This window comes from Corvus hawaiiensis, chromosome 16 (genome assembly GCF_020740725.1).
Source record: "Corvus hawaiiensis isolate bCorHaw1 chromosome 16, bCorHaw1.pri.cur, whole genome shotgun sequence".
NCBI lineage: Eukaryota > Metazoa > Chordata > Aves > Passeriformes > Corvidae > Corvus > Corvus hawaiiensis.
This window is the reverse complement of record NC_063228.1, coordinates 7983908-8009455: the sequence shown is the minus strand read 5'-3', so window position 1 is coordinate 8009455 and position 25548 is coordinate 7983908. Positions and strand designations below refer to the sequence as shown.

General features: G+C 57.0%; 2 protein-coding genes across 3 annotated transcripts in view; both read right to left on the bottom strand.

The window, feature by feature from the left end:
• The window catches only part of SLC9A3R2 (SLC9A3 regulator 2), a 33023-nt gene extending 21174 nt beyond the window's left edge, over positions 1-11849 (bottom strand). The window contains exons 1-2 of one of the 2 annotated variants that reach the window (XM_048320855.1): positions 11584-11849; positions 7235-7492 (exon numbers count right to left, since the gene is read on the bottom strand). In XM_048320855.1, coding sequence (XP_048176812.1) covers positions 7235-7492; positions 11584-11793 — 468 coding nt within the window. In that variant the 5' untranslated portion in view covers positions 11794-11849. Of the gene's footprint in view, positions 1-7234; positions 7493-9343; positions 9420-11583 lie in introns of those variants that run through there. The other variant, XM_048320856.1, reaches the window with a different exon arrangement.
• A 7349-nt stretch (positions 11850-19198) lies between these two features.
• On the bottom strand, positions 19199-21252 carry NPW (neuropeptide W). The gene is made up of 2 exons (XM_048320548.1): positions 20743-21252; positions 19199-19604 (listed from the first exon to the last, which is right to left on the bottom strand). Exons 1-2 carry the CDS (start codon positions 21139-21141, stop codon positions 19569-19571), a joined length of 435 nt encoding a protein of 144 aa, XP_048176505.1. The 5' UTR covers positions 21142-21252; the 3' UTR covers positions 19199-19568.
• Positions 21253-25548: the final 4296 nt, after the last annotated feature.

Genomic DNA, 25548 nt, shown 5'->3' with positions numbered 1-25548 from the left:
GGAAGGTGTCCCTGCCCATGGCAGGGGGTGGATTAACTGACCTGTCCCTTCCAATCCACACCATTCCAGAATGGTCTGCCCACTGAGCAGTCTCTCACTTTCACCACACCTGCAGGGAATTGTCTTCTTTCCCTCCCCAGTGCTCACAAAACTACCGAAATTCAGCTTTCACAGGCTCACCACTAACAAACACCCCCCACCAGCTTATTGTACCTGGAAACAAACTCCTACAAAGCTTTAGTGGGAAAAGAGAGACACTGAGCCAACAAAATCCAGCTCCATGTCGGGATATGGTCTGAATGTGCACAGCAATGGAACCAAAACATTCAGGAGTCCAGGCAAAATATAGTGAAATTAAATTACAATATGGACCTTGCCAGAAAGAATTATATCAACAGCTTGGGGTTCAATTCCTTCTTTACAGAAACCTGTGGATCTGGAGAAACCCTCTACTGATTACAAGTTTAATTTTTGCTTTCTCATATCCCAACCTAGAGTCTCCCACCACAAGTGCCTGTAAAATCTCCATATCTAGAGACAAAATAAAGGACTGGGAGACAAAACCAGCTCAGAACAGACCTTCATTTACACCCCTAAGCTCTTTTATAGTCCTGGGTATCATTCCCCCTCACAGCCTTGCTCCCCCAGACCAGAGGGCAGGAATGAACACGGAAGTGATGCCACATTGTCAGGGCTCTGAGCACTCAAGGAATGGTGTTTTATGGGTTAAAAGGAGCTCTTTTCAAGTCAGGTGTACCTGGCTGGCAGCTGGAAGCCTTGGGCCCCTCCAGCCCGGGAATTCACACTGGAAGTCAGCAGCACGTGGCACCTTTGTTCCACGTGTTCCCATTCCCCAAAAGCAATCCCACAACTCTAGGTGAGACCAGCGCCATGTCCAGCGGCTGGGCAGAAGGAGCTGGGATTCCCCCAGATCCACAGCACCACCTGAGGCACCAGCAGGTTCAGGATCCAATCCCTGCAGATGATTTATCCATCCATGCTGCACAGCAGCACTGGGACAGCCCTGGATAAACAGCTGGGAATGCGCAGCACATCCCCTTCTCCACAACTCACTTGGGTCTCAGGACTAAACAGAGAACCCCAAAACAAACAAACAAACAAACCAACCCAAACCCAATATTGTTTTAACGTTTCCTCTGCCATGTCAAGCCCACGAGCCTGAGCAGGCTGGAGGAGCTCCAAGGGACGGAGCAGAGGCACAGCAGAGGCTCTGTACAGCTGCCAGGGCACACGCAGAAGGCCCCACCGCTGCCAGAAGATTTTTAATTTATTCTAAACCATTTAATAGTTCTGCTATTGAACAGAACCATTGTCAGCTGGCCCAGAGCCCACTCGTGAGCAGGGCTGGTTTTGAAGGAAAGCTGCTGGAGCCCATCCCTGAGAGCCGAGGGGGCTGGGGAGAGATGCACTTCCAGCAGTTCCCACTTAATATCAGCTTCCCGATCATTTCGAGGGAAAGTTTTTGATTACTTGAGGATGCAGAAGGGATCAGCACCGGCTGGACCACCCGCAGCATCTCCAGGTGTCGGCAGCATGAGCGTCCCGCAGCTGGATCTGGGGTGGGAGCAGCACCCCCACACCCTCCCGCCCCTTCCCAGGGAGCTGGGGGGGTCCCGGGGTGACCCCACTGCCCGCTCGCAGGACCGGGCATCCCTCGGGAGCGTGCGGCTCCGGGAACAAAGGCTCTTGGCAGGGCACGGCTCCTTCCGATGCTAATCTGCCTCTCGCCTCCCACTCGCTTTGTGTTTCACTAAAAATACCGCGGCGGAGGAAGTTTGTGCCGCGGGGTGGATGCTCTCCTCCCGGGGAGGGGCTTCCTGCGCTGCCCCGGCACGAAAATAGCCCCCAGCCCCGCTCCTCCACTGCCCCAGCGAGGCCAGGCAGGCTGGAGCCGGGGGACGCCTGCTCAGCCCCCTGCCCTGTCCCGCAGCCCACCCACGGCTCCCGAGCCTTGGGGCTGGGACACAGCCCCAGTGCACACGAAAGGGAGCTCTTTGCATCCAAACCCCTTCCCGCAGCACGGGGAGGATGGATGCGGGACCCCGGGGCTCACCCTGCCAAGCATCACACGGGGTTCCTTCACCTTACACCCCCCAGGGAAACTCGTCCAGAACGGGGAGTGTTTCCAACAGGATTTGGCTCAGAACCTTTCCAGCACCTCCTCTGAGTGCTGTGGTGATGCCCAGCACACGCTGCTCACCCTAGCCAGAGCTGGAGCTCCACAAATGCCACTGCCAGCCCCAAACTCACACCAAAACAGCAACAGAAGGGAACAGTGTCAATGCACAAGGGACGGGCAGACAGGGCTGTGTGGGGCATGCGGCTGGATCTGCAGGGCTTTGGGATGCAGAGCCTCCCAGCCTCTGCAGCAGCACAAGCACCCACCATCATCACGGAATCCTGGAATGGTGTGGACTGGAAGGGACCTTCAAGTTCATCTCATTCAGACACCTTCCACTACCCCGAGTTGCTCTAAGCCAAGTCCAACCTGGCCCTGAACACTTCCAGGGACGAGGATTTGCATCTCCACGTGCCCCAGGCTCCATTCCCGAGGTGCCGAGCTGGAGCTGCTCCAGAGCCCACCCCCAGCCCGGTGACACGCGATGCCAGAGCCCGGCGACATCAATAATGCAGCGGGGTCAGCGCCAGGGTCCCCACAGCTCCGCTCGACTGCTGCCGCTGCTTCGGGATTGAAGCACTAATCCCAAAGGCAAGGGATCCCTGTGCCACTCCTGGCTGAGCTCCCACAGAATGCGGACCCCTCATGGCCACGGGGGTGCCCAAGGCAAGGACTTAGGGGGCTGGCAGCGGCTTTCCAGCCCCACAGGCACCTTCCCTTCCTCATCCACCCCATCCCATGTCCTCAGCCAGGAACAGCCCTGCAGCCCCCATTTGTCTTCAAGCACAGACGGGCACAGCTCCCAGGGTGACACATCCCTGCTGTCCCCATGGGCACGAACATGGCTTCCCTTCGGCTCTGCCCTCCCAGACCCGCAGCATCCCCAAAAACAGCTGCTGTGGGAAGGGGAGGGAATGCACCGGCCACAGCCACAGCTCCTTGGGCTCTGTGCCCGAGGGTTTCCCCAAAACTCTGTCTGCACAGCAGGAACCTCACCCAGGCTGTGCCAGGGCTGAGCTTTGCCATCTTTCCCATCACCCTCTCCCACAGATCTGAGCCTGCCACGGGGAGTGGAAGATGCTGCAGGGAAGTGCTTTAATTCAAACCATCCACTTATTTATTTTTTTAAATTGCATAATTGCTGCAGACATTTCTGCTCATGTTTGGTTTTATTACATCTTTGTGGTTATTCTACAAGCCCTAAATTTTGGGCCTCAACTGAGTTGGCAAAGTGCTCCAAAAACATCTGTCCTGAGTTACTCCCCTTGCCGCTCTGTGGCAGAAGACATCACAACACAAGGGGTTTATTTGCAACAGAGAAAAGTTCTTACTCCTGACCCAAAGAGAAGGGTAAATATTTACTGCCTCGAGGTCAGCACTGACCCTACACCTGGTCCCGACAGGCGCCCAGCCGTCGTCCTTCAGAGAGCTGCACATCTGTCCCCAGACACGCAGGAGGCTCAGGAGCTGCCACCACCCCCGTGTCACCTCAGGGACACCATCCTGCTGCCTCCAGTTCCTGGCAGCAGCAATCCTAAGGCAACATGCTCCTCCCCGAGCAGGGGACAATCAACAACCAGCCACTAATTCCCCCCCATGAAAATTCTCAGACTCAACAGGCTTGAATCCAGCAGCTACAAGCTGTGGGTTTGTTCTCCTAAGGATAAACTCTGGAGAAGTTTATCTTTCGCAGAAGTTGTAAAGGTTCCTTTGCACACCCACTCCCTGCAGACCAGAGCACAAAGGAAGGGAATTGCATCACCCCCAACACCTCTCTGGCTTTGTTGTTGTTCTTATTTCTCCTACAAACACACCTGGAGAAGACAGCGAGTCCCAAGGACAGCCCTAATGTGGCTCACACAGCCTAATGGGGCTACAACAGGGTCCCACTGCCAGCACATCCCTCCCAGTGCCCAGCAGGAATGGGACAGCTGAGCCACAGCCCCTGCAAAGGTGCTGCCAGCCCTGGGCCAGGACACCTGCCCACCATGGACACCTCTGGAATGACCAGCAGCATCCAGGTGAGGCCCTGGCAGCCCTGCAGCTCACCTGCCTTCTACACACCACCAGCCCAGGCATTTAATTCCAGCCACCCATGGCCCAAAGACACCTTTGCCATTAACGCAGCTCACACCAAGCACCCAGAGCAGCCCTTGCCACACTGGGACCCCCCAGCCCTCACCTCCAGACCTGTCAGGGGTGCTGGAGCTTGGCAGAGCCAGAGCCCTGGGAATGCAGGAAACAGCCTGGTGGCCACCAGAGCCGGCTGGGGACAGGGGAGTACCTGGTATGGAGGACATGTGCCCTGCCAGGGGGCAGAGTGGGATGGGCAGCAAGGGACAAATCCCCCAGCCCAGCAGACACAGGAATGGGCACAGTTCTGTGGGACAGGACAAGGCAGCCCCGGGTCCCTGTGCCACCACGGCCACACAGGGCATGAATCCCCACGGTGCTGGGGACAGCAGAGCTGTGACAGCCACAGCTGCTGACTGCCAGCCCTGCCGACCTGCTCCCCAGGCAGGATTTTAAATATGTGCTGAATTATTCATGCCACCACCGAGGTTCCTGGAGCACGAGGTCCCGGCCACCAGGTCCCTGCCAGGGTGCACGGTGACCTCCCCAGCCATGGCAGCTCCGGGGGGATCACCCCTCTTGGGAAATAAATCTGGGACAGCACTGGGGGGTGGCAGGGCTGTGCCCACCCTCCCTGCTCCATCACCTCCCGCTGCCCACCACAACCACCAGATTTCCCTCCTCGTTTTGTTTCAGTTGCTCGTCTCCTGAAACAAGGAGGCTGCCCTGAACAACCTCGGCCTCAAATCCAGGAAAACTCCAGCCTTTATATAAACAAATGCTGCTCACAAAAATGCAGCTCCCTGGGAGCAGCCCGGAGCATCAGCCCCAGCTTCCACAGGGGCAGGCTGGGGCCACAGGTCTGCAGGGGGGAGGGAGCTGCCTTTTCTCCTTCACTGAATGCCACAAGTGAAGCTCACAAAAACCCTAAATCTGGCTGGGGACAAATCTCTGAGTGTATCCCAGCTGTCACAGCCCCATTGCAGCAGCAGAAATCTCCCAAAAACCCCTCACACTCGGGAGCTGCACATTCCAGTGCCTGTGATCTGCTGAATTAGGGTCAGGCTCAAGCTGCCCCGTAGGAGGGACATGGCACTGGGGGCCTGAGCAGGGCAGAAATGGGGGTCCACCACCTCTTATCCACCATACCCTGGCCTCCAGCTGCTTTGGGAGCCAGCAGGAGGGACACACCACCCAGCCTAAGAGCCTGGAGCAGGTTTTACCACCTTGAATCAAGCAGGAGCGCAAGGCACAGGAGCAGGATCCAGGTCCTGCTGCTCCAGCCACCCCTGGCCTCACCCCAGAGTCACACATGGCTCCAGCACCGAGAAGTGACCTTGGCCAGGACAGCTGGCAGTGCCCAGCTCTCCTGAGAGCTGCCAAGGCAGGAGCAGACCAGCTGCTGGCCCAACATGCTCAGCAGCCTATCCCCATCCCTACACGGGGGAATCACCCCTGGAGTCCATTCCCTTTGTCCAGCCCAAACATCAGCCCCGTCTCCAGCACGGTGAGCACTGAATGCCCAGGAAAAGCCCCTCTGAGGGAAGCACGGGCTCTGCTCCCCGCTCCCACCCCAGCCCTGCTCAGCTCTCCCAGTCCCACCCTCTCCTTGGAGGAGCCAAAACCCAAAGGCCGGAAAGGACCGTCCTGTTCCCCCGGCCTGACTTCCCGTCAGCACACGCTGCTGGATCCTGACCAGCTCACGGAACAGAGCAGGAGAGGAAATGCCCTGTTTGGAAAGCCACCCTCAGCCATGCACAGCCACCCTCTGCTTGGGAATGGCTCCTCTCCTACCGCCCATCCCAGGGGGACTCCAAGCCCCAGGGGAAACACAGCCACCATCATCCTCACACAGACCATCCAGCAGCTTCAAATCAGGCAATAAATACAGAAAAATAAAACACTGCCTCCAAGCCTGCCCCTGGCAGCCCCAGGGAAGGAGGATCCTCCTCTGCAAGATTCCAAACAGCTCCAGAGGGAAGGCCCTGAGGTGAGACCCCCTCTACTGCTGGGCTCCTCCTGCCTCATACCAGCATCACCCCGTATCTGCACAGGGGGATTTCCTCACAAGAGGTTCCTGAGGACCCAGCATTTTCCTGACTTTCCCATGGATGTCTTCCTGGCAGCTCAACAGCCACTTCTGGGCCAGCACTCAGCCACCACAACTGCTCCAAGGGGACAGACACCGACCTGGCACTGCAGCCCCTGCAGGGCCCTCAGGCAGGAGGAGGAGGGGGATGCCCACGGCAGCTCCAGGCTGAAGAGGCTGTTGAGCACCAGTGCTTGTGGCCAGCAGCACAGGAGAGAGGGAACACGGACAGGAAGGGACAGATGGCTGTGGAGCAGGGCTGGAGTGTCCAGCTCGGCCACACAGCACCCATACAGCTCCGGCTACGTTCCCACCTGGAGCAGGGGCAGCCTGGGAGCCAGCCCCGCTATCAGCCCAGCACAAGCCTGCGCCGTCTCCGCCAGCCCCTGCAGCCATGGAAACTGGACGTTTTCCACCCCGAATTCCTTCCCTTTTGGAAAGGAGTTTACTAATAAAAGGCACTTAGTGCCGAATCACAGGCCAGACCCAGGCTGCTTAAAAAGAGCCAATTTCCTTCCTATTTTGCCCCAGATGTTCCCTCCCTCCTGCAAATAATGGAGGGAGAGAAGCTCATTCATGAGCTCCAGCTTGGCCACAGCCTTGCTCTGGGCAGCCTGTCCTGGGGGAGGCTGGGACACTGACCTCGGCTGAGGCACTGCAGGGTCACTCGTCTGCAGGGCTGACAACCCCCCACAGGTCCCCCCAGCAGCTCAGGAGACCCTCAGGGGGCACCAGAGGGGAGGGAATGCACAGCCCCCAACAGCCAATGCTGCTTGGAGCCAAAGATTCCAAAGGGCAGCTTGGGACACATGGGGTCCCCAAGCTGGCAGTAACACACAGAAGGTTTTTCTCTGATGGGACAAGCCGTGCTCAAAGAGGGAGGAGATCCCAGGGGGTCACACCCACTCCCCACAGCCCCGCTCTGCCCTCACCTTCCTACTGCCATGTGAGGAGAAGCTGTGGGAATTCCTCTGGAGGCTGCCCCCGCTGAGATCCAGCTGAGGCTTCCAGACCTCCCCATTGTCGCTGGCCAGGGCCTTGGCAGGTGGCACGGCAGAGCTGAGCAGGATCCCATTGTGCACCATGTCCTCCGTGCAGGTGAGCCGCAGGCTGCACAGGTACTCGTCCGTCTCCTTGTCCACCACCAGCAAGCGCGTCTCCGTCTCCACGGCCTTGATGCGCTGCACGACCTGGGAACGACAGGGACAGCTCAGCATGAGCCCAGGGGACACTCGGGGATGGCAGGAGCTGCACCCAAGGGCCATGAGCTCCCCCACAGTGCTGCAGCTTCAGTCTGGGTGAGGGTTTGTGATGGCTTCCAGCCATCAGTGATGGGGAGAAGGGCAGAGCACAGCTTTGGGAGATCCCTGGCAATGATGGTGCTGGCTCTTCCAGCCTGGGCCTTGCAGCCACACAGCAGCTCTGCCCAGGCCACCTGGGACCACCTCCTGCTCAGTCAGGAGCTTCCAGATACTGTCACTGCTCCCCAAGCATCAGCAAACCTCTGCCTGGCACTGTCCCTTGGGGGGACAGCACAGTCTGCCCCACCAAGCAACACCCTCATTTCCTTGATCCAGGGTGTCTTTCTACTCCCATACCCAGGGCAGCAGCCAGGGTGCACAGGAAGGCTCCAAGCACCCATGTGGGCAGCTGGGGGCTGGACTGTCTCCAGCCACACTGATGTACAGGCTACCCCTAGTCTGGGTGGATTTAGGAAGGAAATGGCCCAATCCATGCATCCATCCCCAGTCCGTGCTGGGGACCAGCAGAGATAAGGGAAGCCAGTGCTGGGAGCAGGAGATGAGCCCATCCCTGCCGGGATCCAGCTCCAGGCAGCGCTGAATGGGGACGTTGTCCTGCTGCTGCCGCCCAGCTCCTTCGCAGGGATCAGTGACTGGCAGAGGCTCCAACAGACGCTCACAGTGGGGAGAGCCAGGAGGAGCTGATCCCACAGCCAGGCAGGGGGTAAATCCCACCAGGGTGGGCTATGATGGAAACAGGGAAAATCCAGAACATCCACAGGGAAACCACCTCCAGACTCACTGCTGGCAGCCACGAAGGGCACCTCCTCCCTGCACAGGCCTTCATCCCAAGGAGGAGGGGTGGCATCGCTGGCTGCGCTGCTCAGCTGCCATTCCCAGCCATGGGGTGGCCCTGAACAACTCAGACATGCTGGGAACCCCCCAAAAGCAGCCTTGGGCTCCTTGCAGGGCTCCTGCTCTGATCTAGGTCACAGTGACCAGACACGCCAAGGTTAGAGCGACAAACGAGCCTAATGCGCAATTAACCAGCGTTTATTTACTCCCTGCAAGCTCCACTCAAGGTCAACAGAGCCAGTATCTGCAAACAAGAAAAAAAACCAGCCCGCAAGAAATTTACAGGCTGCAGACAAGGCTGCTCGTCCTGAACTAACTCATCCACTGCAGCCTCCGCCTGCACGGCGGCAATGCCGGGGCTCCCACCCATAACCAGCCTGGAGGGTGCTGACCCGTCAGGCCCGGAAAATCCATCTGCTCCCATCCAGATCCATTTAGATCTGACATCAGACGGTGCTGCTGACACCAGCAGTGCCTGTGCAGGGACACTTCTCCCAGAGGGGACTTGGCAGCAGCAGCCAACCCACAGCAACAAAGATGCAGATGGGGAATGTGCTGGCCCTGCAGTGACATCCCCCAGACCCCACAGCTTGGGTGCTCCAGGCAGCACAGGGAATCACAGGGGTCCCACAGACTGCAGAGAAACTCAGAGGGTCTACAGAAGGGTCTGAACCTGCTGTGGAGCAGTGCTGGGCTCATCCCATTGACAAACCCCTCAACAGCCACAGCAAGAGCAGCAATGGAGCAAAGGTCCCACAAGCGCCAGGGGCTGAGCCAGGCAGGGATGGAGAGCAGCACAGAGCAGCCCCCTACCCCCTCCCCACGAGGGGGATGAGCAGAAGGGGATGTGAGGAGCCCCCCAAGGCAGCAGGTCTTGCTGGGGACAGAGCAGAGAGATGGGAGGCAAAGCAGTAGCCCCCGGCAAGGTCCTGCCCAGCACCGTACCCGTTTCCGAGCCATGCTCCCGGCCTCGAGTCCTTCTGGCTTCTGGAGACAATGCAGCCTCCCCAGCACATCTGGGATCTTCTCAGCACCCGACCCAGCCCCATGATTTCCGCAGCTCCACCCAAGCAGACTTTCACCCCTGGCAACAGCAGCGCCAGCCCAGCAGAGCCGGCCGGGGCCCTTCCACCCTTGCCAAACAACAGCCACCCAGCAAGGGACTCACGGTGCCACCAGGAGCAGCTCCTGCAGAGGTGCCCATGCCCTGCTCCATGCTGCCAGGCTCTGCAGGGACCAGGAGGCTTTCCCTGCTCTGGGCACAGCGGGAGGGCAGGAGCTGTGGCTCTGCCCCGTTTGGAGGAACCCAGGAGCCAGGATACAACTTTGCATCCGAGACATGAAACGTCCAGAGAACACGCTCTGCCTTCGCTCCTTGGGCAAGGCCAGGAAAAAAACAGAGAACAAAGACAAAAATGCTGCCAGCTTCAGCTGGAAACACAGTTACACCCAAACAGCAAGGCCTTGTGTCCTGCGGGCTCCGGCCCTATGCACATGGAGAAGTGCTACTTAGTCAAGGTTGGGGAAGGAGCAGCACGAGGAAGGGCCACGGTGAGGTGGCAGCTCAAAGCCATCGTGTGACCTGCCAGGGCATTGCCCTTCCCACGGCCCATCAGTGCCAGGTAGTTTTTGGGGGAAAGAAGAGGTTCTTGTGGTATCGAGGCAGGAAAAAGGGTGATCCCAGAGCAGCAGGGCTGCTCCTGCTCCCACCACTTGCACACTTGTAGATCCCAGTGCCATGGCAGCTGCAGCAAGGCACTGAGTGCCTTGACACCCTGGATGGGACGCCCTGTTCCAATCACTGCTCTGCAGCAGGGAGCGAGTGCCAGGGCTCCATCCTACCGCCAGCAGCAAAAAAATGGAAAAAAGAGAAATTTCCCCCTCCCATTTCACTTGACCTACTGGGACGCCCCAGCACGTTTCAAAGACACAGCTGGCTCCGCTATCGCCCGTCCCCAGCAGCCCAGCGCCAGCAGGGAGCTCTGGTGGCTTCCAAGGCACCACAGGAACACAGCTCTCCTTCCTGCCCAGCCAGATCAAAGATGGGGATCCTCCTTCAAGGGGTTTGAAATCACATTCAGGACAAACATCAACTTTCACATAGCTGGCTCAGATCATCAAAACAAGCTCGATTACCCACGAAACCCCACCAGGCTCATGGAGAGGAGTTCACGGGACTTTATTGGAGCCACCTGGACAGCTCAGCCTCACCTTCAGCACAGCAACATCCACACCTGGGGGTGAGGTCTGGGAACCCACAGCCCCCCCAAAACTCTGCGGGGTTGAGGCACATCCCAGCTCTGCCCCCATGCAGAGCTGGCAGTAGGGCTGACCAGATGTTTTAAGTTACTAAAACACTAAATCCTGCAGAGCCCCACGAGCCACGAGGCAAATTGTGCCCCTGCCAGGCTCCAAGTGTCCAGCAGGACTGGAGCAGCTTGAACCTCACCGCTTCTTTTTTTTCTCATTGCTTGTTTTTTTCTGCATTTCTTGGTTTTTTTAGACTAAATTGTTTGACAAATGCAAGTTCCAGTTTTACAAGCAGAAAATGCCACAGCCTGAAACAGCTTCTGTCGGAGAGCTGAGAAACAGCTCCCTTGGACCTCCCCGGTCACCGCGTGGTCAGGAAGAGCCACGACTCCCCTCCTATCGCTCTCTGGCCAGCCCAACTGCTGAACATCTGCACAGCTTTATCTGGAGATTTTAAGGCATCTTCCTACACTCTGGGCTGCACAAGCAGGCGCAGCTCGCCCAAAGCAGCCAAGAAAACCCACAGCAGAGCCGGAAATAAAGCCCGGGTCTCCCCATTCCTTTCCACCACAGATTACATAACGCGGCAGAGCCCTGCCCAACCCCACACACCTTCGGCTTTCCCACCTTGACACGATTACAACATCCTGTGCCCAGCAGCGCGACCCCGCACCCGCCCGCACACAGCTGCGGGTCCCGGGGCACGCAAAGCCCCCCTGCAGCCCCAGCCTGGCATCTGGGGGGGCATCCACCCCGCCGCTGCACCCACCAGCACTGCCCAGGCCGGGGATGCTCTAGCAAAGATATTTTGGGTGAACCCCCCCCCCCTTTCGCCCGCCGCAGGGAGCTGGAGCCGGGCACAGCCCCGCCGCCGGGGTGCCCAGCCCGGGGTGCCGCGATGCCCGTCCCCGCTGCCCCCCGGTCCGTGCCCGCACCTGGTGATGCGTCTCCTGCTCCACGTTGAGCCCGTTCACCTCGACGACGCGGTCCCCGGCGCGCAGCCCCGCCGCCTCGGCGGGCGAGCCGGGCTCCACTTTGCGGATGAACTGGCCGCTCTTGCCCTTCTCGCCGTGCAGGTGGAAGCCGTAGCCGCTCTCCCCCTTGAGCATTCGGCACAGCCGCGGCTTCAACTGGTCCTTAGCCATGGCCGGCGGCGGAGCGGCGGCGGCGGCGGAGGCTGGGCGGGCGCGGGGCCGCTTTTATGGGCGGCCCGGGGCGGGCGCCGAGGGGCGGGTCGGGACCGGGGCCGGCGCCGAGGCCGAGGCCGGGGCTGGGGCTGGGGCTGGGGCTGCGGCCGGCGGTGGGAGCGGGGCAGGAGCAGGGCGAGGGGCCGGGGCGATGCGCAGCTCGGCCATGCTGCGGCTGCCCCGCGGCACCGGGAGCGCGGCGGGCGGGGACGGCGGCGGGACGGGAGGGGACGGGGCGGAGCCGCAGCGAGGGACGGGGCGGGCGGGGCGAGACCGGCATCGGAACCTGCACCGGCACCGGCAGCAGCAGCCGATGGAGCCCCGGGGCCAAAACCCTCCCAGCAGCAGCTATCTGGTTGGAACCCTGTGGCGCAGGGTGCCCGGAGAAGCTGTGGCTGCCCCTGGATCCCTGGGAGTGTCCAAGGCCAGGTTGGACGGGGCTTGGAGCAGCCTGGGATAGTGGAAGGTGTTCCTGCCCATGGCAGGGGGTGGGACTGGATGGACTTTAAGGTCCTTCCAACCCAAACCATTCCAGGGTTCGATGAATCCTGGTGAGGAAAGGCTCCCACTCCATCCCAGCTGACCTTTGGAGAGGCCATCCGGGTTTCACCTGGACTGAGTTTGTTTAATGAAACACAGAGATCCCCGTCTTCACCCTTTTGCATTCCTCGTCTTCATTTCCTTGAAATCTTTTATAAGGTGGGTGTGACCCAGACCAGCTGTCACAGTGATGGCACTGAGTGTCACATTTCTTTGACACAGGTTCTCAGGCCTTTCTCTGCAGTTTCTCCTTCCTCAACAGCTTTCCTACCAGATTTTACAGTGCTGAAGCAAACACAGCAGCCAGTTGGAGGCTGGAAATAAAAGGCTCCAGAAATTAATATTGATTTACTTTTAATGTGTAGTTTGCTTTAAAAAACCTATTTCCACTGCAGTTATACATAAAGTCACCCTTAAAAACCCTTGAACCAAAAAGATGCTTGGAGACCGTATCCTGAAAAATCACGGCGTTATTTATCTCTGTCAGTTCTTCCCACCTCATTCCCTGCAGACAGTGGAATGTTCTTTGGGAGCTGCAGACAAGGGGCTGGGTGGGGAGCACTGGGTGCTGTCCCTTGGGGTGTTTGTCACCGTGGGATGGGAATAGGCTCAGCCCCTGGCTCCAGACACACTTGGCAGCCACGAGGTCCCACCAGGGAGGATGTGATGTCCCACCAAAGGAGGATGCTTTGGTCCCACCGGGAGGATGTGATGCCCCACCAGGAGGATGTGATGTCCCACCAAGGGAGGATGTTTTAGTTCCTCCAGTGACGATGCTTTGGTCCCACCAAGGCTCCTCCACTCCCTGTGTCACTCCAGCAGCGCCAACATCAGCACAAAATCCTGGGTGACACAAGAGGAGAGCTGAGAAACTCGGAGGCCGTTTTATTTGCTGTACAACACAAGTGCTCCCTTGAACCTCTTTGTGGAGTCCTGAAGCTTTTTATCGGGCTAGAGGAGTGCGAATAATTGATTTTTCCACTCACTGGCTAAACCAAAAAACTGGAGGGAAGGGGGGAGGAGAAGGAATTGTTTCAAGTTTATTTGAACCAAAAAGTTTTTCTTTTGATTCAGCGCAATAAAAACACAGAGGGAGAAAATCTTTCGGGTGGTCGGAGTGAATATTTTAACCCTTTTGAATGTTTTTTTAAAAGCATTGGGAGCAGGCAAATTAAAAAAAAAAAAAAAAGAAGAAAGAAAATATTTCAAAAAGGAGGGAAACACTTGTTTGAATTTTTTTTTTAAATGCTCTCTTTTAAGCACAAGAATTTTCTCAAGTGTGCCCTGGATTTATTGATTTTTTCGACCTCAGTGTCTCCAAAAGACATTTTTTCCCCCAAAACCCTATCTATTTATTGTAGAGAACATAGGGGACTTGGTAGAGCCCTGACTCAGCACTGGAGTGCTTGCCTAAGCACCTTGTGAGCCTAAAATGGAACATTTATTTTGTGATCCTTCTACTTTAGGGGCTGTGGTTGTGCCTCTGGCACAAAGCTCTGGGCTGTGCTGCCTGTCCTGGGACACACAGCTTGGTGCATCCTTTGGCATGGCCGTGGATCACAGGGAAATGCTGCATTTTTTCACTGCAGCTGATGGAGAAGGAGCTGGAAGGAGCATCAAAATACATCGTGCAAAGGTGCATCCTCACAAGGTACAAAAATTCCTTTGGTTCTTCCCATCCTGCCTTTTCCCATCCTCCCAAATCTCATTGAAAAAAAAAAAGAGAGTGCTCAGAGAGGTTCCTGCACCCTGGAATGACAGAGCCTTGGGTAAATCCTGCAGATCCTGCTCAGGCAGAATTTTTCCATTTAAATTTCGGTGCATTTTGATTTGGGCAGATATTTAAGTCCAGACTGGAAGCAGAGGCAGTCTGGGGACCTGGGAGCTCACTGACTTGGAAGGGATTGAGCTCTTTTTGGTCAACATCTGCTTCCAGTTCCCTCCTTGCACTTGGTTGAGCAGCGACAGAGAATTCCACCTGTGTCCTGCCCTGTTTGCTTTAGGCCTGGTCCTGTTGCAACACTAATCCAAAATGCAGGTGCTGGGAAGACTTTCCCAGTTATGGAAATTAGAGTCACGCTTCAGGCTCCCTGGCAGGTCCAAGTGGGGATTTTGGGAGCCCACAAATAATCCATCTTCATTCAGAAATTGTGAAATCCTCAGCTGATTCCCTGAGTCTGCTCAGTCTGGCTTGTTCCTGAGGCAGTGGAAGGGTGAGGAGCTCTTTGAGGAGGAAGATGGTTGATGATGGAGTCACTGGGCCGTGCCAGAGCTTCCAGAGGGATGGGAGGTTTTCCACATGCCTTTGGGTCTCTTCTGCCAGAGCACACACATTGCTAAGATGCCAAGAGCCCTGTGCCTCACTCATGGCTCCATGAGTGGCTTTGGGCAGATCTGGTGGCTTCTCTGTGTCCCCCCTCAGCCCATCCCTCTCCCAGGATGTGGGTCGCTCCCTTAAGCTGGGGGCTGGGAGCTTTTCTGGGTGAGGAATGGGCCGGGCACTGCCAGGCACCGCTCCCAGTTTTCCTGAGACCTCAGTTCCTTCCCAGCCGTGGGAGCAGCTGGCAGGGAGCTGCTCTTCCTCCCACTCAGCCTCCTCCTCCCCGTCAGTGCTGGTGTTTATCCACATCCCACTCCACACCCAGCTTTCCACCCTGGAGCCGGAGCTCACCGGGCTCCACTTCCCAGGGGAGTTTGGCCACCTCCAGCACCTACTGCTGAGTGTGGAGGGAGCTCTGCCCGACCTCAGGGATGCTCCTCATGTTGGATGATCCCTGCTGGGAGCTGCAGAGCCCTTGCCACTGCAGTGATTAGCCCTAAATGGGAATTAATGAAGTCTTGGGATTTCCCACTGGCTCGCATGCTCCTTGCTCATTCCTCCCTTGTTTCACCATCACTCAGCGTGGGGCTGCTGGGCCTGGCTACTCCCAGGGGATGATTTTGAAGGGGATGATTTATTTGTGCTGCCGGAGGAACCAGGAGTGAGAGGAGAGCTCATAAAAAACACCATCTCATTTTCCCTGGGTCTCTGTGTGTGGCACTCTTGAGCTGTAAACATTTCCCAGGTTAGATTGATGGGGATAGAAGGAGAACTGATCATTAGGAGGATTAATTGCAGGTTTTGTGGGTTGTGAAAGTCCAGAAAGTTCAGCTACACTGCTGAGAGCCGGGAGATCCGTCTTGCACAACCTGGCAGATCCTTTATTGTCTGCAGGAGGTGGCAGACCTGTGGGAGCTGAGCCGGAGGGGCCGGTAGTGCCGGGTGCTGTGCAGGCGTGGAGCTGGCCACGCTCCCAGCCAGGCTGGCCACACCTGAGCATTCCACGTGGGAATTCCAGAGATGCTGCTCCCACACCCCAGCACAAGCCACCCTGCTCCGCACCCACAGCGTCCCCGTGGGACAGACACCCACTGCCTCTGCCAGGCAGAACAACACTTTTCCCTGGAAGAGCTGGGATGTGTCTGGTGTCTAGAGGTAAACCCCATGGATAATGCAACTCCAGAGGGACTTTATCCTGAGGAGGCTGGTGCTGGCACAGCTCATTCCCTGAGCTGGTGCTGCTGATGGTGCCACACTGGCACACTGTGTCTTCCACAGCAAGGACATGGATGTAAGAGCAGCACTGGCCCTGGGGCCCTCTGTCCCTGCGAGCACTCATCCTCGGCAGCATCCATCTCCAGGGGCAACTAGTCCTGGAAGCATCCATCCCCACAAGTACCATGTGTTCCTGGTGGCACAGGTCACCTCCATTCGTGGTGGCACAGGTCACTTCTGTTCCTGGTGGCACGTGCCCGTGGCAACTGAGCTGCCCCAAAGGAAAGCGGGTGCTCCCCAAATACAGCCCTGTGTACAGCCAACGTGGAGTGGCACCTCTGGGCTGGCAGGGCCTGGGGACACCTGAGGGGCCTGCAGGAGGGTCCTGATCCAGCATTTCCCCTTGGGCTGCCCAGGAGCAGCCCTGGACTGCCAAAGCTTGGCTGGGGACATCTATGTCGGGGCCTCAAAGCCACAGTCACTTTGTCAGTGCTCTGGACACCTTGGAAACAGAGGTTCCATCACCTCCTGATCCCTGCAGCTCCTACACCTTATATCTCCAGCCTCCATCAGTTCTCTGGCTGGTGTCAGTGGGAAGGTGTGGACAGGAGGGGATGGAAGGGATGGGGTCTCTGGCAGAGCCCAGCTCAGCACCAGGTCCTGCAGCCCAGGGCTCCCCACAGGGACATTTGGGGCCATTGCAGGGACCTTTCAGGATAGCCAGCTCTGTGCAAGGGATTTCCATCCACAGCCAGAGATGTGCTCACTCCTGGCCTGCATCCCTGAGGAACAGCTTCTGAGCAGAGCCGACGATGGAGGAAATTCCTTGGGGAGTTTTCTTCCTCCTGGTACCCGCAGGGGCCATTGTGTGTGCCCGGGCCAGCCCGGTGTGAGCTCACAGCAGCTCCCTCGGGCCGGCCGGTTCCTGTCCCAGCCTCTGCCCTTCCCAAAGCCCCCCACCGGCTGCTGCTGCTCCCCTGGGAGAGGCCAGGGAACCGGGAAGGAAAGGGAGCTGCCTCGGGTTGGGGTGGGACGTCTTCCTGCCTGCCACGGTCCCTGGGATTCACCGGCCTCTTGGCCTGGAACAAAACGCATCCGCTGGCACCGCGGGCTGGGCGACGGCGGCACCGGCCAGGAAACCTCGCGGCATGGCCAGCCCCTTCTGGAACTGCAGGATGCCAAAGCAGCATCTTGGGGATGGGCCTGGGCCACATCCAGGTCCAGACCCCAGATGTGCTGCCTGGGCACCCCGAGCAGCCTCATCCCTGGGCTGCCCAAATCCATACACGGAGCAGTGGGATAGGAGAGAGCCGGAGCTTCCATCCCTTCCAGGACCTTCCAGGAAGGGGCCACGCAGGCAGCGAGGCACCCACGGGGGCAATTCCCCGCCCTGCAAGAGCGCCGGGATGGGACATGGTGGCAGGGCTCATCCCCACCTCCGCGGCGATCGGTGTCACCACAAGAGGGCATGGGAAAGCCACCCGGCTGCCACTGCACTGCTGGCGCCCCGTGTCCGCCCCGCCACAGCCTCCGGGACACGGTAGGATGGAAGGGATGATTTGTCCCACTGTCGCCTGGGGGTTTCTGAGCCCCCCACTTATCCCAAAGAGGTACCTGGCTGCACTTTTCCCTGCAAAGCTGCTCCGGGGGATCAGGAAGCACCAGGACCCTGAATGGGGCCAGGAGCCAGTGTGCTACTGCAGCTCCTGGGCCTGTCCATGCTCCTTTCTAATGCTTTTGTCACCCCACTTTGCTCCCAGCTGCAAATCCCAGATGCTGGCATTCCCCCTGAGCATCCTTGTGGCTGCATTTCATTTTGGAACTTCCATGGGGGCCTGGACAGGGAGTCCCTGTGGCCCAAGTCGTGTGATCCCCACGGTCCAGGCATGCCAGCCCCTCAGAGTGAGGGGATGTGATGGGGAAGACCATGGGGAATGTGGCATCTCCCTCAGGATCAGCCTTCAGAAGGGATCAGATTAACATCCATTAGGGATGGCTGGATCCTGCCCTGAGGTGGGAAGGTAACTAAATGCCTTTTTAAGCTTCCTTCCATTTATTGGGCTCATTGACCCCCGGGGAAGGCCCAGATGTCTCCAGAGAAACAGGAGCACAGAGGAAATAATTTTACAGCCCCAGTGGGGAATCAGCTCCTGCTCTACAGGAAAGATGATTTTCCAAGGTGAGGAGTGAAGGGTTTGTGGTTCACTGAGTGTCTCGCTGGGTTCACTCCAGCAACCGCCACGTTCAAGTGTTCGCTCCAGACAGACACGGGTCACTTACCCCATCATCCTTCATCGCCCTGGGCACCCTCCTGTTCAAAGCTGAGCTTTACATGTTCTACCTCATTTTATCCCTTCTTTTCCTGGAGAAGGGCAATTGGCCTCACGGCCACTCCAGGGACTGATGGCTCCTGACAGGGATGGATTCAAGTGCAGCAATTGTGTCTCATCAGGCCCATCTAAGCACCACGCCACCGAAGGGCAGGAATTGGAAAATTGTGGGAGGGGGGAAGGAGAGGGGACATGGAGGAGAAACTGGTAGGGAAACAACTGAGAGAGAATGATCCTTCATGTGTTACAGCCCCTGAAATCCTCCCTGAGAGCCAGTGAGGGGTGACAGCAGCCCCCGGGGAGAGGGGAGTGTGGCAGGAAGGGCTCGGCCTGGCCCTGCTCCCCTGACAAGCCCCATGAGGGGTTTTTTCCTTCTAGATCCCAGCCAGAGGCAGCACAAACCTTGGCAGGAGCAGGGGGTTCATCTAAAAGGGGTGGAAATCTTTCTTTTTGTCAGATTTCCTGCAAAATCCGCGGGTGGGTTAAAGCTCAGCAGTGCCAGACTCAGCCCCCCAAACCTCAGTTTTCTCTAAATCCCAGACCCCACCCGCTCCAATGCCCCTTTCCCATGTGCTCCTGCCCAGCCCTGAGGCTTCTCCCTGTTTAATGGGGATTGACATTTATTTCCATCAGTGGGAATATATAGAAATTAAACCCTGAGCAGGAAAAACACAAGAAGAGCTGTGAGGGCTCACCAAGCTTTTGTACAGCCCAGTTGAGGAAATATCCCGAAATTTTGTCATCTGAATTGGCACTTGGCCTGGCAGTTACTCCCCAACAGGCAGTAAAAAAGATTTACTGTAAAACTGCAGAAAAAATTGTGTCAAAGAGTTAAATCATGTCAGAAAAATTTGGGAGTGACCCAACTGCTGACATGTCTGCCCTGTACAGAGCCAGACCAGGTTTTGCTCTTAAAAAAACCCCACCAAGACCCCACAACAGCACCAGGAAGCCAAAGTTTCCTTTGATCACATCTCATTTTAATGAGGGCAGGTTCCGAGGAAGCGAACAGTACATGTTTAGATCAGATTGCAAACAAGCCAGTACAGAAATGTAAAAAAAATAAACAAAAATAAATATCTCCCCTGTTTCTTTCTCCCCGAGTTCATAGCGCAAGGCTGACCTGGAAACAAGATGAATTTACCACTGCGGCTGGGCAGCGGCCACGAGAAATCAGATTTTTTGGGATGCCATTGTCTGTGTGGTTTCAGAGAGGTCAGAGTACCCGGAGATCTGCCGAGGAGACCCTTCCCTGCCAGCCAGGTGAGCAGTTCCCACCCGGGGCAGTCAGTGCTCTTCTGGCACAGGAAGCATCTCCACCACGTCCGTCAGCGGGTCAGAGCCAGGTCTTCAAGCGGGAAGAGCTGGAAGAGAAGCGAGGATGGATTATTTTGGAGCATCCAGCTCCAGCACCACCTCCCTCCCCACGTGGGACCTCATTTCACCTCAGTGCAGTGTTTAAACCACGGCTCCATTCACAATTTTCATTAAATCTTCTCCTCCACAGGCTCAGATCTGACCTGCAGATTCCCTTCCTGGCACTGTGCACGCAGATAAACCCCACACAGACACAAATACCATGTTTGGAGCTGCCCACAGGGCTCCCAGTGGGAATTTGGCTGGGACACCAGGGAGATGCACGAGTGTACCCAGGTCAGAGCCTGCGGTACCCGGGATAGCACAGACGTATCCAGGGCTGGGCTGACCTGTCTGGGCTTTCCCAAAATGATTCTAATCCCAGATTTCCTCCAAAAAAATGAAGTGGGGGAGGAATATAACTGCATGTTTCAGGGGCTGATCCAACAGCTAAAAGCCTCAGTGGATTTCAGCTGGATGTTGGCTCCAGCTTTACATAAGAGGAAAGAAATGTAAAGCCTGGAGCCAGTCCTACACAGCCTGGCTGAGCACCGAGGGGCAGGAGAAGGGTCCTGAGGGGGGGCCATGCTGGGAGCATCCCAGCGTCACTGGGCTGCGAGCCCCATGGATACCCCATGGACACCACTCTGGCACAGGGAGCTTGGTCCCACAGGGTGCAGGTTTGTGATGCACCAAACGGGGGACACAGAAATCCTACAATCCTGGAATGGTTTGGGTTGGAAGGGACCTTAAAGACCCTCCAGTTCCACCCCCTGCCATGAGCAGGGACAACTTCCACTACACCAGGTTGCTCCAAGCCCCGTCCAACCTGACCTTGGACACTTCATCCAGATCTTTTTCTGCCCTAAAGGCAAAATGCAGCCCCTCCAAACACGCACTTACTTGGTGATGCCCCTCCAAGGTTCCGTGCACCCCAATTTCCTGATGAAACCCCTGCAAGGCTCCACATTCCCCATGACCTGGTGACCCCCCAGCACCCCGGGCGCCGTAGAGTGACCTCAGGACTCCACATCCCGTGCATGGATCGCACCCCTCGAGCATCCCGGAGCATCGGCGGACCGACCGTGCCCCCCGGATCCCCCCGGGCCCCCGCTCCCGCTCCCGTCCCGTCGGGCCGCGCGTTACCTGAGGCTGGCGGGGGCCGGGCGGGGGTCGGGCGGGGGCCGGGCGGGGGCCGCCCCAGCCCCAGCGCCGCCGGAGCAGGCGCTGCAGGAGGCGGCCGGGGCCGGGCGGCGGCGGGGCCGGGCCGGCGGCTGGGGGGCTCTCCCCGGCGGGGCGGCCCGGGGGCGGAGGGCTGTCCCCGGCGGGGGTCCCGGGGTGCCGGGGGGGCTCGGCCGGCAGCTCCCGCCGCCAGAGGTAGGGGGAGCGGCGGACCCCCATCAGCAGCCCCGAGGCGCGTCCCACCGTGTGGTACCGGGGGCTGGCGACGTGCTTGTACCAGGCGCCCGCCGGAGCGGCCGGCAGCATCAGCCCCAGCAGCACCAGGGCCCCCCAGGCGCCCCCCGACAGCTGTCCCCTCGCCATGGCGCAGGGCAGGGTGCGGGCAGGGCTGTGCCCGGCCCCGGGCGCCCCAGTGACGGCTGCCCCGAGCCCGCGCCCCGCCGGTTTATAGCGCCGTCGGGAGGGGCCCCGCGGCTCCGCCCTGCAGCCCCCGGCCGCCCTCCCCCGGCAGCCCCCCCCCCTGGGATGCCGGCATCCTCCCCATGGCCCCCACCATCCTCTGAGCATCTCTGAGCTTTTCCCTGCAACCCGCGGCATCCCGCGCATCCGTGAGCATCCCCCTTGTTGCCTTTAGCATCCTCCCCATGGCCCCAGGCATCCTCTGAGCATCCTTGAGCATCCCCCGAAACACAGAGCAACCCGACCGTCCGTGGGCATCCTCCTTGAAGCCTTCAGCATCGTCCCCATGGCCTCAAGCATCCTCTGAGCATTCCCTCGCAGCCTGGAGCATCCCAAGCATTCTTGAGCATCCTCCATGTTCCCTCTGGTGAAGTGCTCAAGACCATTTGCAGTGGATTTGTCAGGCTGCTTCCCCTCCTCTTCTGCCACACACTTCTTAAATATGATACCACATCAATTTTGCCAGTCCAGTCAGGTGACTTCCCCCCGCCCCAGATTCCTTAATGAAACCAAGCAGGTCAAGTTTATGCTCATCAGAGAGCAATTCCAGTTCCTCCTGTTTATTAGGGAAGTTCTTGGCTTTATACGCTGAACTAGGACTAAATAATTTCTGGGGGTTTTTTCAGGCCACACAATAACTTAATTAATTTTAATCTCAGCATCTTAGAATCCTGGAATGGTTTGGGTTGGAAAGGACCTTAAAGCCCATCCAGTCCCATCCCCTGCCATGGGCAGAGACACCTTCCACTATCCCAGGGTGCTCCAAGCCCAGTCCAACCTGGCCTTGGACACTGCCAGGGATGGGGCAGAGGTTGGTATTTCTCCTTGTTGATATTAACATGCTCCAAGGGAATCCAGCCAGGCTGCTTCCCATCATTGGGATCCCCCAATCCTTTACCATCCAGGCCCATCTTCTCCCACCCAACAAGCACAAGTTCCCAGTGGAAACTTTCTCCATCAGCCCAGCCTGCAGTTGTTGGTGTTCTCTGACCCTCTGCTCTGGGGGATGTGTTTCCAGGCTCACACTGGGGACAGAGCCGTGCTGGGGACCCCTCAGAGTGTGGGATCTCAGCCAAGCAACATATTCCTCCTGTAGGAACCAGCCCCTTGGCCCAGCAGGGATCAGAGCCTGCAGAGCTGGGCATGGTGGGAGGAGAAGTCCAAAGCAGCAATGTCAGGGTGGAGCCTCTTCCTATTCTGAGAAGGCTGGGAGTGAGCACAAATCCCAGTTGGCAAGATGGGGATCCAGCATTTTGTGAGGGGATGCTGGAAGTTACATCTGTGCAGAGCACAACTCGTTCCTGTAATGAACCAGAGCAGAGTCCAACTCATCCATGGCTCGAGTTCTTGGAAGCGCCCAGGTTTACAGTAAGGATGCGTCTGGCTCCCGTCTCACTCCGAGCCAACCCCTGCTGGATGGGCTACTTTTGTCACCCCTTGAGTGCTCTGGACACTAAAAGGGCTTCAGCACTTTCATGTTTAATAGAGCCATTAATGAATGGCACCGGTACAGCTCATGGAGCATCCCAGCGCATCCTCCAGGTCACCCGACACTGGACACGCACTGCCAGCTCTACTCCCTCCAGCAAAAGCCATTACATTCCCTCCTCCCCACCAGACATGGATCGATTTGGAAGCACCTGCTCCTCCTGGCTTGTTCTGTGCCTGCCCCGTGCCCAAGCAAAGGCAGGTTTAGCAGCTCTTGTTCCACTGCAGCCACACTCCAATGTGGGCTCAACCCTCCCAGACAGGAACGGAAGATTTTCTCATTCTCAGGGATCTGCCTGAAGTGTCTTTTATGTGTGTTTTTGGTGTGACTTGGATAACTCGTCTCCCTGATAAACTCTCCATGTACTGAACTCTTTCCTCCCAGGAATGATCCCTGCTGACAGCCAGCAGTTCTGTCCACAAGGTGCCGAGACCCTTCGGATACAGTGCAGCTCCAGATCTCCAGCAGAGTGCACGTTTCCTCTCCCAAGTATTTTTAAATATCTTTCCAATGAAACAGCTGATAAGCAATTTGTCTTCTATTTATATTCTAAGTAAGTAAAGATAATTTTAGGATTCTTCTTCCCCTCGCAGAAGCTGATGCTCCGCAAATACTGTAGCACGTCAGCGGGCACATGGCACCATGCTGCTCCAAGGGGGCTTGTGCCAGGAACTCCCCCAGAGGAGCAAAATCCTGCTTATTTTTGGGAGATAAAAAACTTTTGAGCAAATCCTGGTTCCTATGGAAGCCTCGTACAGACTCCCAGGAGTTTGAGATTTCAGCCTCTCGGGTCATTTCTATAAGCTGCAGGTGTTTATCAACCCCAGGCAGGGTCCAGCTGATCCCAACCCCTTTCGGAAACCCTATTTTTATGTTTTTATTTAAACCTTCAGATTTTGACTCCAGCATCACATTTACCAACCACACAGACACTGAGCTGAGACTTTGCTCAACTATTGCAGTGCTCAGATGAACCCTTAATGATGTCATTCCACATTTGTTGAGGGGAAGGGGAATGGGAGCATCACTGAATCACAGAATCCTGGAATGCTTTGAGTTGGAAGTGACCTTAAAGGTCATCCAGCCCCACCACCTGCCATGGGCAGGGACACCTTCCACTATCCCAGGTTGCTCCAAGCCCCAATGTCCAACCTGGCCTTGAACACTCCCAGGGATCCAGGGGCAGCCACAGCTTCTCTGGGGAACCGAACCATAGGGCTTTACCACATGGCTCTGCTGCTGAAACGATTTAAGATCTTTTTCTTTTATTTTGGAACCAAATCACTCTTTTTGTAAGAGGAAGGCTCTGCTGCAGCTTCCATCCTGCTGGATGCTCAGGTTCTCCAGATGGTGCCTCCAATTCCTGCACTGGACCCACCATCACCACCACAGCTCCAGAGCATGAACTGGGGTTTCTGGAAAACATCCCAAGGGACCCCATGGCTGAGGGGAGAGAGGGATGAGCAGCTGGAGGCATCACATCTTCACCCCTGCAATAAACCCAGCCGAGCTCTCCGAAGAGCCCTCTCCACCCGATTTAATTCCTGCTGTGCTCTCACCTCCCACCACACACATTACTGCAGCCACTCAGGATTTGTGGCTTTGGAGAATGAGCTAAATGAATTTGATGTCCCAGAAAGAGGCACTTGAAAGCGAAACCGGTGGGGTTTAATGACAGCATTTTCTACATTTTTATGATAATGACTCTGGTGTTTATTGGAAGGTTAGCGACTCAGCCGAGCAGGAAAACAAAGCAATTGGAGAGGCCAGCGCTGGGATGGGGCCTCTGCACTCTTAGGCATTAATGCCTGTTCTATACACGACATTTTTTGACCATTTGGGCTCTCCAGCATGTCCCTGTGGGAGTATGAGAGGATGGAGGTGACATCACTTGGGATGAAGAGGAACAGAGCCTGCCCTCCTGCACTCTGCAAACTCATCCAACTCTGCTAATTGGGATCATCCTGTTCTTCAGGCTGGGAAACTGAGGCACAGAGTGTTCAGCACATTGCCAATGGGAATGGAAGTCTGGGCCAAGTTACTTAGAGCCTCCTGCTCTGAGGTCCTTCACCTGGGCACTGCCCAGCTCTGCCTTCTTGTGCAGGTTGGCCTCGGAGAGACGGACACATATCAGCCAAAAAGAGGCTTCACTGCTGTGAAATCAGCTGGAAGCACAAAACTGAAGTTGGAGGTTGGAGCAGGGATGAGTTTTGCTGCCCATCCCATACCAGGCAGTGCCAGGCACATCCCAAGCCAGAACAAAGCCGGTGCTGCTGTGGGCAGGAGACTTTCAGACAAGGTTGGAAGCTCAGCAGCTGAGTGAGCTGGCACAGCAGATGCCATCCAAAAAGGTGACACAATGAACACCCTGCCTGCTTGCCCAGGTCGTTGCTCGGATTTCCCACTGCTCCATTTGTGCCCGGACACCAAATTCCAGCGCTTCCCCTTCACCTCCTTTCCTGGATTCACATCCCAGCTGCCTCCTGCATTACTTCAAGCTGGGAGTGAGCAAAGTCTTGATGGCAAGAAAAAGATATTCCCACACATGTGGCTCAGAAAATCCTGATGTTTTCCAACACCCATCCCACTGCTGAGCTCCTGGGGAATCAGAAGAGTGTTTATGTGGAGCTGGGATGAGGCACTCAGCGAGGGGGACCCAAACAGCCTTGGTCCCTCGGGTGCTGCGGTGGCAGCACCCCAGAAAGCCCCAGGAATAACAACCTTTGCCATTTTCTTGCATCTCAAGCGTGTCCTTGTGTAACAAACTCAGATCATGGAGCAATTCCTTTCCCCAGTGATTCAGAACGTGATTAAATGCTATT

Bases quoted from the DNA above. Each gene is read 5' to 3' on its own strand.
- NPW (XM_048320548.1), bottom strand. From the start codon at position 21,141: ATGGCGAGGGGACAGCTGTCGGGGGGCGCCTGGGGGGCCCTGGTGCTG. The intron at 19,605-20,742 runs GTAACGCGCGGC...CTTCTCTTCCAG, and splicing joins CCGGCCCCCGCCAGCCTCAG to CTCTTCCCGCTTGAAGACCT.